Raw genomic sequence first — 12,265 nt, 5'->3', positions numbered from 1 at the left:
CAAGAGTGTGAAGATTGTATTCAGGAGGAATGCAATAGCTTGAAACATCATTTGCAGGATGTAGGTGTTCAGAAGCACACACTTGAACCAGAGATTTGTGGAAACTCTAACAACCTTGAAGAGATTGATGGTGTTCCAAAGGGAGCCACTTCTTCATTTGATTCACCTCCTCATGAAAGGAATAAAGGTGAAAGAGAAAGGTATAAATATGGTTCTAGATGTTGGAAGAGGATAGCCACATGCAGGAAACTTTTGAAGGAAAGGAAGCAAGAAGCTAAAGGTCCATTGGACAAGGCAAATCATGCTGTCAAGAGGATGCACATGTGTTGCACTTACTTCCATAAGCAAGGGAATCTTGCTGAAAAGTGTTGGACTCTGAATCCAGCAATGCTTCCACAAAACTTGAAGAAGGTGGAAAGAGAAGATGGCACAAATGGAAAGGAAGTTTCCATGGATGATGTGTTTCAGGATGATTCACATGTTGATGCTGATGTGCAGACAAAGGAAAGATCTTTGAAATGGATTGGTAAGCAATGGTTAGAGTTCTTATCTAATTAATATTGCATGTCTATTAATGCATCTATTTGCATTTCTTTGTTAATGGAATGCAAGTTGCAGGATTTTACCAAGAAGGTGAATGGAAAAATTGAGTAGGAGACTCACTTTGTTGCTCCAAAATTATATTCATTTCAGCTTCGAAAGTACAATGTTCTTAAGTGAAATTTGAAGGTTGAAATGCATGCATGAGCATGATATGCATGAACACAGGGATGCTGATGATTTCCTTGTATTTGAACATGTATGTGTAATTAACTTGAAGGGTTGATTGCTTTGTCGTAACATGCATGTAATGTTGACTTTGGAGAAGTTAACTTGGTCTCCAAGATGGAGATGATGATGAATTGTTTCATCTTTTGAAAATCCTTGAGATCCTTTCTACATGCTTGACTTGAACGGTCATTTGTTTTAAAGGCATGTTTTGTGGGCTTATTATCTATTCCATCATTTTTATGCAGATGTAAAGACATGGAGGTGTTCACAAGATGTGAAAATTTGTTTCTTTTGTTGAAGCAGGAGTTTAGGCTATCCAGTTGTTGTCTGTATTTCTGTTGTTGTTGATAGCTTGTCAAATAGTTACAAATGAAAATATTGTGAAGTACATGTAACTTCACATTGGTTTGAGCCACCTTGGATCAATGATCAAGGAAGCGAAGTTCAAACTACCTTCTGTGACAATATCAACAACAGTTCTGCATGAAGTTAAGGAGGAAGACAATTCTTCCCAGGAGGACCAGCACATCCAGGAAGGAGAGTGGTCAAAGGATTTGGTTTAGAGGCACTATGCAAAGAAAGTGTATGGAGGCTGAAAGAAGAGGGTGTTGTTTCTCTCCTTTAGTGTTCATATCAGTATGTCAGTCTTTTGGAGACCAAAAGTTATTTTAGTGGGAAGGCGTGATCCAAAATGGATCTTGGATAGACTTCTAAGTCTAAAGTGTTCCTCATAGAGGAAAATAAAAGTCCAATGATGCTTTTGGAATTAGTCCCATTGCATAGATCTTCTCATTCTGAATCTATTGCAACTTGAATGGGCTAAAATGGACTTCGGACAAAGAAGTTATCATAGAAAGAAGATTTCCTTTGTCCTTTGGAAAAGGAGGCATTTCTTTTAAAAATGGGCTAAAGGCCTTATAAAGGAAAATTACATCAGAAAGGTTAAACAGAGGACTTAAGGCAAGGGCGGAAGGAACCCCCCGACTGTAACAACCTCTGACTTATCGCATCGGAGGTAGGCCTTCGCCCGACATCGGAAACCCAAGCATAGCGACATGCAACTTGGTGATATGCGATTATGCGATTGCGATAATTGGTGATCAGAGTGATCGACCGATTGGCGATTGGCATGGCCAAAGGAAGGAACCCTCGAGTCCATTGCACTTGCGATATGTCGATGGCGATACGCCGATATCGGCGATCAGCGATCAGGTGATCGACGATCCCTGATACAAAGGGCCGTTGGGCACGCGACTTGCGATAAGCCGATAAGGGCTGGACCCAATGGGAATTATAAGCCCTATTGCATAAAATTTGAAATCTGGGTTTTTCAGATTTTCTGTGTATTAGCTCATTTCCTCTATAAAACCGAAATACAAACGAAATGACCCGAAGTGATAAAGCCGAACCCGAAAGGTTTATAGATGTGGCTTTGGGTTATTTGAGTTCTGTGGTAAGTAGGATTTCGGGTGGGCCTCAGGCAGTAAGTGGTATTGGATGGGCTCCACCTAAACCCATACACTGGCCGACACATGGCATGGTGCAGGAGAGAGAAAACCACCTTTACAAGCGAGTAATCTCCGTGCACATATGCCACCCGAAATGGTTGTCAGCCATTGGATCAGAGATCACACAGATCAACGGTGGGCTTGGAACAACCATAAAAGGGCATACCTGATAGGGTTTATAGGGGAGATTTCATAATGTTTGAAGTCCGGATTTCGCGCCCGATAGTGTATTTTCGGTAAAAATCTGAGTATTGGAATTTGTTCCATTTTTGGGTTTTCGCTTGAAGAAAGGGCCCGATTCCTTTGTAACAGCCCCTGATCATTGTGCCACGTGGCAAGAAAGTGTTTTGTAAACAATGATGTGTTTCTAACGTGTAGAGCCACAGAGCCAGAAGCCAGAGGGCCAGATGAAGAGACAGAGGAATGATTATACACAGAGAAATGGATAGGAAGCCGCAAAGCCAAAAGAATACCTCAAAGAAGCCAGAGAGCATGATTGAGGGGTAGAGCGGGAATCAAAAGCATCTGAGGGAGCTTTTGGAGTCACTTGGAGGTTGAGTGAAAAACCAGAGAGATGAAAGTTGCTAAGACAATCGCTTAGAGGTCGAGTGAACTACTGATAGCTCAAAGAGCCAAGAGCCAGAGCCAGAGCCAAAGCTGAGAGCCAGAGCGAGAGTTAGAGCTGAGAGCCAGAGCGAGAGCCAAAGCCAAAGTGAGAGCCATGAACCAAAGCCAAGAGCCAGAGCCAGAGCCAAAGCCAGAGCCGAGAGCCAGAGCTAGAGCTAGAGCCAGAAAGATGGAGAGCTTCAGAGCCAGGGATAAGATGGTGTTCTAAGCCCATTGTGTTCTGTGTAAACTAGTGGAGTTGAGCATGGAGCTTGTAAAAGGACTTTGCCATAATCCCAGAGAGCCTAGTCGAGTTGAATAGAGCTCAAGAAGATGTAGCCTAAGAGTTTTGGGTGAAATCCATATTATATTTCTTTTCTCTGTGTTTGTTTTATTGATGCATTATTTACTGTCACATGTATTTACATATCAACATAAACAACCAAATTTAAAGCGCTGAACAGTTAAAAATAAACATGAGGATTCACCTATTTCAAGCATTAATTCCGCAATTGGTTAATCATAATATCTTGGAAATATTTAAGCTTTGGAAGTGGGAGAGGTTCTTGTAAGCTTGCAAAGAAGCCTTTAATGCCCCTTTTTCAGATCAATTGGCAAAGGTAAAGTGGCATTAATTGGCATTTTATTTACGAAAATAATGGAAAATAGGAGAAAAGGAAGGTGAAAGGTCACAAGTTGCATGTAAGGAGGAAAATGAAGAAAATAGAGGCATCAAATATAAAAAGGCTTCTGGGGATCATTTCATGGCTTTTGTCAGTGTTATATTTTTGTCAGTTCAGTTTTGGAGCTCTCATTTTCTACTCTCTGTCTCTCTCATACTCTTGGACACTTAGAGTTTTCTTGGAGCACTCTAGGAGGAGTGTGGCACACTTGGGATTTAGAGAAAGAAGGAAAAGGAAGAGTAAGAAATTATAAGAGGACATCGGGATCAACAACTACATCAGGTTTTACTTGTAGGTATCGAGTTGCATGTATGATTTCCTTGCTAGTTTGGGCATGCATGTGGTTTCTTGGTTATGATTTGTCATTGGCATGGAGGATTTCCTAGATTGATGGTGGATTTTCCTGGCCTTTCCATTTCCTGGATATCCATGGACTTGTGGGCATATTTCCATTTTTTTCTAGTTTGTTCTCATGTTCCTTACGGTGGTGGGTTGAGTTACTAGTTCTTCAAAGCCTTGGTTGGACAAACGACTTGGAAGCTCTGTAACAACTTGGGTTGAGTTACTAGTCCTGGAAGCCTTGGTTGGACAAATTCTCTGGAAACCCTTGGTGGGTTGAGTTACTAGTCCTAGAAGCCCTGGTTAGACAAATTCTTTGGAAGGCTAACAACAGTTGTGGGTTGAGTTATTAGTCCTAGAAGCCCTAGTTGGAACAAATGCTCTGGAGCCTTAGAAAACTTAGGTAGAGACCAATCTGGTGATGGTTAGTGATTTCCAACTGTGAGGTGGAATCAATGGTTAAGGGTTGAAGTTGCTTGGTCTTTGGAAGCTCTGGTTTAGTTTTGTTTGAATAGTTTCATGAGATCCCACATTCATGCTTGGAATATGGAATGGGGGTGATTGGATGAAAGAAAAATTTGGTTCATCCAATCTATGGTCAGGTGGTACATGGAAGTCCCAAACCTGGTTGCATTTTTCATATGTTAATAAGAGCTCCTTTCCTCTTGTATTTGATGGGTAAATATACTTATTCATATGCAGTTTTTATGGCTGTTATATCTTTTTTATTTCTGTTGAATATATGTTGGTTAAGAGGATGTTTTATGACAATATTGATGTATGGTTCTCATCATGTTTTGATTAGAAAAAAAATGAACAATGAATATATGACCTAATAGATGATAATGCAACTATTGTGATAAGGAATCAATGCTTCCTTATGAATATCAGATAAATATGAGACCCCTATGCTCAGATCCATTGTTATGACCTGTAGATTTCATATTCGTGACATGTTTAATTGAATGCATATCATGGCTAGTAGGGGTCATATCAAGTACTTGGACCAATTATTTCATAAGTAGACTTATTCGATTGTTATTGATCATTTATGAAAGTTTCATGAAGTTCTAGGTAGTGGCCTAAGCCCTGGCCCTGAAAAAGTGGCATAGAATCTAGGGTCGCTCGCTTAGAACTGGCTGAAAAGGTCCATAGTCATTGGCATGCCTTATTGTGGGAGTGAGTGGAAGGCCTTAGTCGCATGCATGGCTTGCCATGGGAGTAGCTGAGGGTCTAGATTAGTGAATGTCAATTTTTCTTAGGGGTTGGTCACTTGGAAGGGTTGGTTGGATCCTGAAGGTTCTGTAGCATGTTTAGAAGGCCAGAATGATTTTTTTGTTAGTTCCACTTCCGCAACTATACATGGGGAGTTGAATCACATCATAGTAGCATCTCATCACATTTTTACCCCAATAGACTGGTTAACTTGGGTAAATGTGGGAGGAGGGTGTTATAGAGTCATATCAGAGCATGGTTCAACACTTGGACTGGATGGGCATAATGTGTTTGTCATACGTGCATGTAGGATGTATATGTGCTTGTTATGTATGCATGGTAGTGGTGATTGTTACAATTATTTTGACATGTAGGATTTGATGTTTTTTTAGGATGTTTTTTTCATGAATGCATGTCGGTTGTATATGCATTTTTTTATGCATGTCAATATCTATATGTTGTTATGCATGCATTATGATGGTCATGGTTATGCATGTATAGTAGGTAAGAGATGCATTGTGATGGTCGTTGTTGTGGTATTGTGTCATCATGATGCTATTCTTATGTTATGATGTTGATGTGCTAGATTCATGAACATGTATTTGTCATGTATAAAAATTGGTTTCTGGTTATAGCTGGATCCGTCAAGGGAATTGGAATCCCTTGAGAGATGGCACGGATGTGTTCAGTTATAGGGAAACTTGCTTGATACAAAAAGATAAGGTAACCGATATATTATTATGTTTTTGTATTCACGGACAATTAGGTGTTTATGGTATTATGATGCAAGGGATTGCATAACAAAAGAGACTTCCATGAAATCTTGAATAAGGCTCAGGTTGCGCTTTCTTTGGGAACCATGGGGATTGATTCATGGTGTTTATTGTTTTTTTTTTTTTTTCTCGTTAATACTATGCTATGCTATTATTTACATTAAAAGAAAAATAGTTACAGCCATGAAGTCATATACCAGAGGCCGGGGATGGCACTCTGGACTTACAGTGCTAAAAAATCCACCCATACAGGGTCCACACCACTAGATTGATTACCCACGCAGGGGCCTTGACATGAAAACAAATCACCCACGCAGGGGCAGCATCCTTGAGACCAGACACCCACGCAGGGGCGCTACCACAGAAATAGAATGCCCACGCAGGGGCTTTAGACCTTTGAGGAGCAGTGAGGGCAGAAGTAGTCATTCCATTCAGGGGCGTGGAAGAGAAAAAGAAAATCTTCATCAAACTCCCTCGCAGGGGCGTGGAGACACACTGAACAGTAGAATTCGCATACAAAACAGAGACATTCAAAACATACCAGCTGCCATAGCGGCTTACATGACGTTTCATAGCAAAACCAGAGCATCGTATACAAGGAAGAGACTGAGCGAGCGGACGACTAATCGTCCGGCTCCTCCTCATATATCCAGCACGAACCTTCCGGGGGGGGGCCCAATCGACCTTGGCTTTCTCTGACGAAGGCGCTTCCTGAGTCGCCGGAGGGTTGATGTCTGGCCTCGGGCGGTCTTCAGGCATTCCCTCAGCAGCCCTGGAGCTCTCAGCCTGATGAAGTTGTGGGCGGGGCTGCTCCCCGACCTCCTCCACCGGTTCTTCCAGAAAAAGGACAGAGACATGGGCATTAATGCGCGAATTGGCCTGGGAGCTGTTAAAGGAGAAAACCGCGGTTCCAAACGCAGGAAGAGGATTAGAGCCCGCTTCAGGATTGCCAGAATCCATGAACTGGCGCGATTGCAAGGGATTAGCTTCTGCAACTCGGTGACATAAACAGCGGCAACAGCGAGAAGAGGCATTATCGACGGAGGGGCGCGAAGTTCCGCCTCTGCCAGAGCCTCGACGGCTGATAAGGCGCTATCGGGGCTTGACCATGATGGCATTGGATACCGGAGAGCGAAACAGAGCAGGGTGAACAAAAACACACCCGTCGCCCACGCTTGCAGACTTGCTCCCAATTTCAAATGCAACGGGGGCGCCTTGAGCCAAACCTCTGGGAGCTGACAACCATATTCCCAATTCCACACACTGTAAACGATCCACTACAGAATATTCCTTACCTTCATTGTATTTATGCTCCTCTGCAACGTCTTGGCCCTCGCCTGCCATAACTGCACACAACAACCAAAGCTGTAATCCGGACCAGGCATTAAATTTCCGTCCCTTCCTTCAACAGCACCCACGCTTGCAATCCCCGACGGCTGCTTGCAGTGAATGCCCATCTTAATCTTGGTACCGCCCATGGTGACCAGGTGGCGTTCCCATCTCCTCACTCGTGGCACCCGCATCCGGGGAAGCAGCCTCACTTTGGATTAGCTTGTCTAATTCCTGAGCCTTTGAAATGTCTGATATGATGGCCATGGTGCCTGTGAGAAGATAATGATCATTATCTGCACCTATGTTAGCTAGAAAGTCCGCAACCTTGTTACCTTCTCTTTTTGTATGAGTGAAGGTGATAGCCCTGTTGCTGCGGAGAGCTTGTTCAATGGCTTCTAGTCTGGCTGCAAGTCTCCAGCTGTTTGTGATTTTTCCCGCTTGAGAGCCATTCTGAAGTCTCCTGGCCATGTTTATGAGAATCTGGGAGTCTCCTTCCACGATCAGGGGCTGAAGATTGAGGTTCCTAGCGAGAAGAATTCCTTGCCATAAACCTTCGATCTCCGCCGAGTTGTTGGTATCCCATCCCAAAGATCCGAAGTATAACTGTGAGGGTGTGCCTGCTTGATTCCTAATGATGCCTCCAAAGCCTGCCTTTCCCGGGTTACCTTTGGAGGCCCCATCAAAGTTGAGCTTGTAAGAGTTCTTGGGGGGGGGCCTTCCAAGTGCCTTCAATGGTGCTGCTGCTTGTAGAAGTACTGCTTTTGTGGGGGGTCTGTGGTAGAGATAAATGCCAATTGCTTAGAATGCCTTTCTCGATGTCTAGAGATGGGAGATCTTCCTGTGTCCAGGAGTGGAGAGCCAGCGTTTCATTGAGGTTCCCACATATTCTGGTCCATATATCATCGACCCTAGAGCTCTGATTTTTGAATATCCTCTTATTCCGTTCCTTCCATATACCCCATAGGATGAGACCTGGTAGTAGTTTCCATAAGCAATTGAGGAGCTCGCTCTTATAAGGATGCTGCGGCCAATGTCTTAGGGAGTCAGTTATGTCATTCATTGTTCTGCACCTTTTTTGACATCTGAAACTAGCCTTTTCCCACAAATGATTGGCTAGGGGGCAGGAGTCCAACAGGTGTTGGAGCGTTTCCTCATTTTGATGGCAGTTAGGACATATAGATGGTCCATGGAAATTCCTCCTTCGTAATTTGTCCCAGGTGAGAATTCTTTTGTGACTTACCAACCACAGGAAATAAGAGACTTTGGGCCATGAGTTAGGATCCCATATTATACTCCAGATTGGGTCCGATGGGTTATTATGGTTGCAGACTATCTTGTAGGCCTCTGAAGTTGAAAAGTTACCTTTTGGGCGGTATCCCCATCTTAGGATATCGTTGCCTTCATCATGTCTGATTCTCCTTTTTCCAAGCTCCCTCTCCAATTCCCCTGTATCCTGTAGATTTGTGAGGTTAGTTAACTGATTTCCCTGTATCCATTTCCTGAATCCGTGCTCCGACTCCTGCAACCAGTAGTGATGGATTTTTCCTTGCTGCTGCTCCTGCCTTATTTGGTCCAACGGTGCATGAAGAATGTGGGTCAGCTTTGGCATTTGGTTCCATGCGTCTGTCCAAAATCTCGCCGTTTTGCCATTCCTGACCTCCCAGAAGCTGTGTTGTTGTATTAATTGGAAATGTTGTTTTGCCGCATTCCAGATTAGTGATCCTTTTTCCTTGGGGGTGAACCGAATGAGCTCCTCCTGGGGACGGTTGTTGGCATATTTGGCCGTCCAGATTCTTGCCCAGGGCTTTTCTGGATTAGTGATCCAGTGCCACCATATTTTGGCACTCATAATAGAATTACTATGCTCCGGATCTCTTAGCCCTATGCCTCCTTTTTCTTTTGGTTGACATACTGCAGACCATTTGACTAGCGCCCATTTCCTATTTGTAGCTGATCCGCCCCATAGAAAACTGCGCTGGAGCTTCCTGATTCTTTTTAAGACCCATTTGGGAGCTGCAAGGACTGAGAAAAGGTACAATGGCATTGCCTGGAGAACTGACTTAATGAGCACGACCCGGCTGGCCAGGTTGAGAGATCTGTGCGTCCAAAGGTTGAGACGAGATTCAAGCTTCTCAATGAGGGAACGCCATGAGGAATGCTTAATAGCAGAGGCTGTGAGAGGGGCACCAAGGTATTTTGAGGGAAGAGATGCTGAGGGGAAGCCAAGAATTCGGGTGACAGCAGATTTAACCTGAGGGGGCGTGTGAAAGAAAAAAATCTGCGATTTGGTACAGTTTACATCAGTGCCAGATGCATCAGCAAAGTCATTGAGCAAGGATTTGAGGCAAGAGGCTTCCTGGGCTGAAGGATATCCAAAAAGCATGGTGTCATCAACAAACTGCTGATGAGAGGTGGCAGGGGAGTTGTGAACAGAAAGACCTTTGAGCTGGTGGGATTGGAGAGCTTGCTTGATGTGACGGCCAAGCCCTTCTGCCATGAGAACAAATAGGAAAGGGGATAGGGGATCCCCTTGCCTAATTCCTCTTGATGGTTTGAAGGGCCGAGAAGGGATTCCATTAACAAGGATGGAGAATTGAGTTGAACTTATTAAGCTCATTATCCAGCGGATCCACATAGTATTGAAACCAAAAGCTTTTAGCATTTGCTGAATAAAGTTCCAGCTGAGTTTATCAAAAGCCTTTGAAAGATCAAGCTTAAGAATCATACCTGCTTGCTTTGATTGTTTGAGGGAGTGAATGATCTCGTGCGTAAGGAGAATGCCATCCAAGATTTGTCTGCCTTCCACGTAACCTGACTGTTCCTGGGATATGAGCAGCGGCAGTAGGGGCTTCAGCCGGTTAGCCACAACTTTAGAAATGACCTTGTAAATTACATTGCAGAGTGCAATCGGCCTGAATTTGTCGGGCTTGATTGAGTCCTCCTCTTTGGGTATGAGGGCTATGAAGGTGGTGTTGAGAGAAGGTAACATCCAGTGGAGTGCTCTCGATTCTTCAACAATTTGCCATACTTCCTGTTTTATCATCTCCCAAAAGGTATGAAAGAACGTAGTGGTGAATCCGTCTGGTCCGGGAGCCTTTCCATCCTTGAGCTGGGACATTGCCTCATCCACCTCCTGAAGCTGAATCGGGCGGAGGAGAAGCTCATTGTGTTCCTCTGTAATGATTCTAGGCACATTGTTAGTGATTTTTTCAATTGCTTGTCTTCTATCTCCTTCCGGCTCTTGAAGGATCTGGTTGAAGTGATTGCGAAATTCTTCCTCGATTTCCTCATGCGTTTCTACTCTCTCTCCTCCTGGCTTCTGGATAAACGGAATGCTGTTGTGCATTCTTCTTTGAATGGTGGTTCTGTGGAAGAATTTGGTGTTGCGTTCGCCTTCCTTCAACCATCTTATTCTGGACTTTTGTTTCCAGTAAATTTCCTCCTGCTTCTGCCTTTCCTCAATCTGCCTGTGGATGCGCCTTTCCTGTTCCAGTGTCCCTTCTGTGTGTCCTTCTGTGATAATTTTTTGATGGAGATCCGCTAGTTCCCGATTGAGATCTTGCTGTGCTTTGAATATATCTCCAAAGGTTTCTCTGTTCCATCGCTTTAGGTGGATTTTTAGGAATCAGAGCTTCTGTTGGAATTTGTACATCTTAGATCCTTCTGGAGGGGTGAAGGAGGTCCAAGTGGCTTTAACAAAGTCTTTGAACTCAGGGTGCGAGAGCCAGAAACCTTCGAAACGGAAGGGTCTCCGAGTCTGGTTTCCGGGTCGTTGCCATTGGAGAGCTATCGGCCAGTGGTCCGAACCGGTATGCGGGAGAATAGCGGCTGTGATGTCTCCTCCAAGATGAATCGCATTATCTGAGATGAGGAAGCGATCGAGCTTGGATGCGATTTGGTATTTGCCGGCTCTGTGATTACTCCACGTGAATGTACCATTGCAGAAAGGCATGTCTATAAGGGAGGCGTTTTGAATGAAGTCCTTGAAATGGATGTTTTCTTGCTCCAATCTGTTTCTCCCCCCAGTCTTTTCTTCTAGCTTAGTGATCATGTTAAAATCCCCTCCAATGATCCAGAGAGGGTGCCTTCTGTTGTTATTCAGTGCCTCGATGGTGTCTAGAAGTGCTATTTTGCTTCCTGTATCCTGCGGGAAGTATACATTCGAGAGATTACCATGTACATTCGTGCCCAAAATGTGGAAGGCTGCCTGTATGAGGTGATGAGAGGCATGGAACTCTGAGAGATCTATTGCTTGAGTATTCCATGCTATGGCCAACCCTCCTGACGCTCCTGATGCATCTACTGCTACTGAGCGGCATCCTGGCCAAGCTTTTGTGAGGATGCTGCCTAATGTGGTTCCGTTACATTTGGTTTCCTGGAGTAAGCAAATTTGCGGCTTTTCCGCTTTAATCATGTTTTTTAACATTCTGAGTTTACCTGGGCTGTTGAGCCCTCTTAAGTTCCATGAGACCAGCTTCATGGTTTAACCATTTGGAGAGGGTTTGTAGTACTTTGTCAATTTCGCATACCTGCCTGAGTCTACCAGGAGCTTCCCGACCTCGATCGTTCTTTGTAGATCTGTTTTTCGTCCCCTCTTTTTTGACTCCTTTGGAGGTTGGCTTCCATCCCACTGGCTTCCTGGTTGAATCCCAAGTTGCTGCTGCTGGTATGCTCTTGAGATAACCACTTCCAACTTGCTAAGTTGGGCTTCTGAGATGCTGTCATACGCCTTCGTTTTGCATGCTAGTTCCAGTTCTAGAATATCAAGGCCATGCAGGTCTATGCTTTCCGGTTCCTCTTCCATCGGTTGCACCTGAGTGCCTTCGTCCTCAATCAATTTTTCGTTAGAAGGAGAATCTGACTTTCCATCAATATCCCTTTCCTTGTCGTTCTTTGCCTGATCCTTCTTATCCCCAGAGGGGTGATCATGGAAGCGGAGGGGGGAATGGCGATTGGGGGAGGAGGAAGAAGGAGGTGGGTGGGTGGAAGAGGAGGGATGGGAAGGGTTAGCTTCAGAGATCGGGGGAGGTTCCTCAGA

The 12,265-nt window shown here is 44.2% G+C and overlaps 1 protein-coding gene across 1 annotated transcript; it reads right to left on the bottom strand.

Annotated features, from left to right (window-relative positions):
* Window positions 1-10,852: 10,852 nt before the first annotated feature.
* LOC149147232 (uncharacterized) lies at window positions 10,853-11,641 on the bottom strand. Its single transcript, XM_089441757.1, has one exon. It carries the CDS (start codon window positions 11,639-11,641, stop codon window positions 10,853-10,855), a length of 789 nt encoding a protein of 262 aa, XP_089297883.1.
* Window positions 11,642-12,265: the final 624 nt, after the last annotated feature.

The sequence above is a fragment of the Pinus tabuliformis genome, chromosome 9, assembly GCF_031772625.1.
Source record: "Pinus tabuliformis cultivar Carrire ecotype Pingquan chromosome 9, CPIR1, whole genome shotgun sequence".
In the NCBI taxonomy this organism is placed as follows: domain Eukaryota; kingdom Viridiplantae; phylum Streptophyta; class Pinopsida; order Pinales; family Pinaceae; genus Pinus; species Pinus tabuliformis.
Note: the sequence above shows the minus strand (reverse complement) of the source record. Positions and strands in the feature narration are given on the sequence as shown.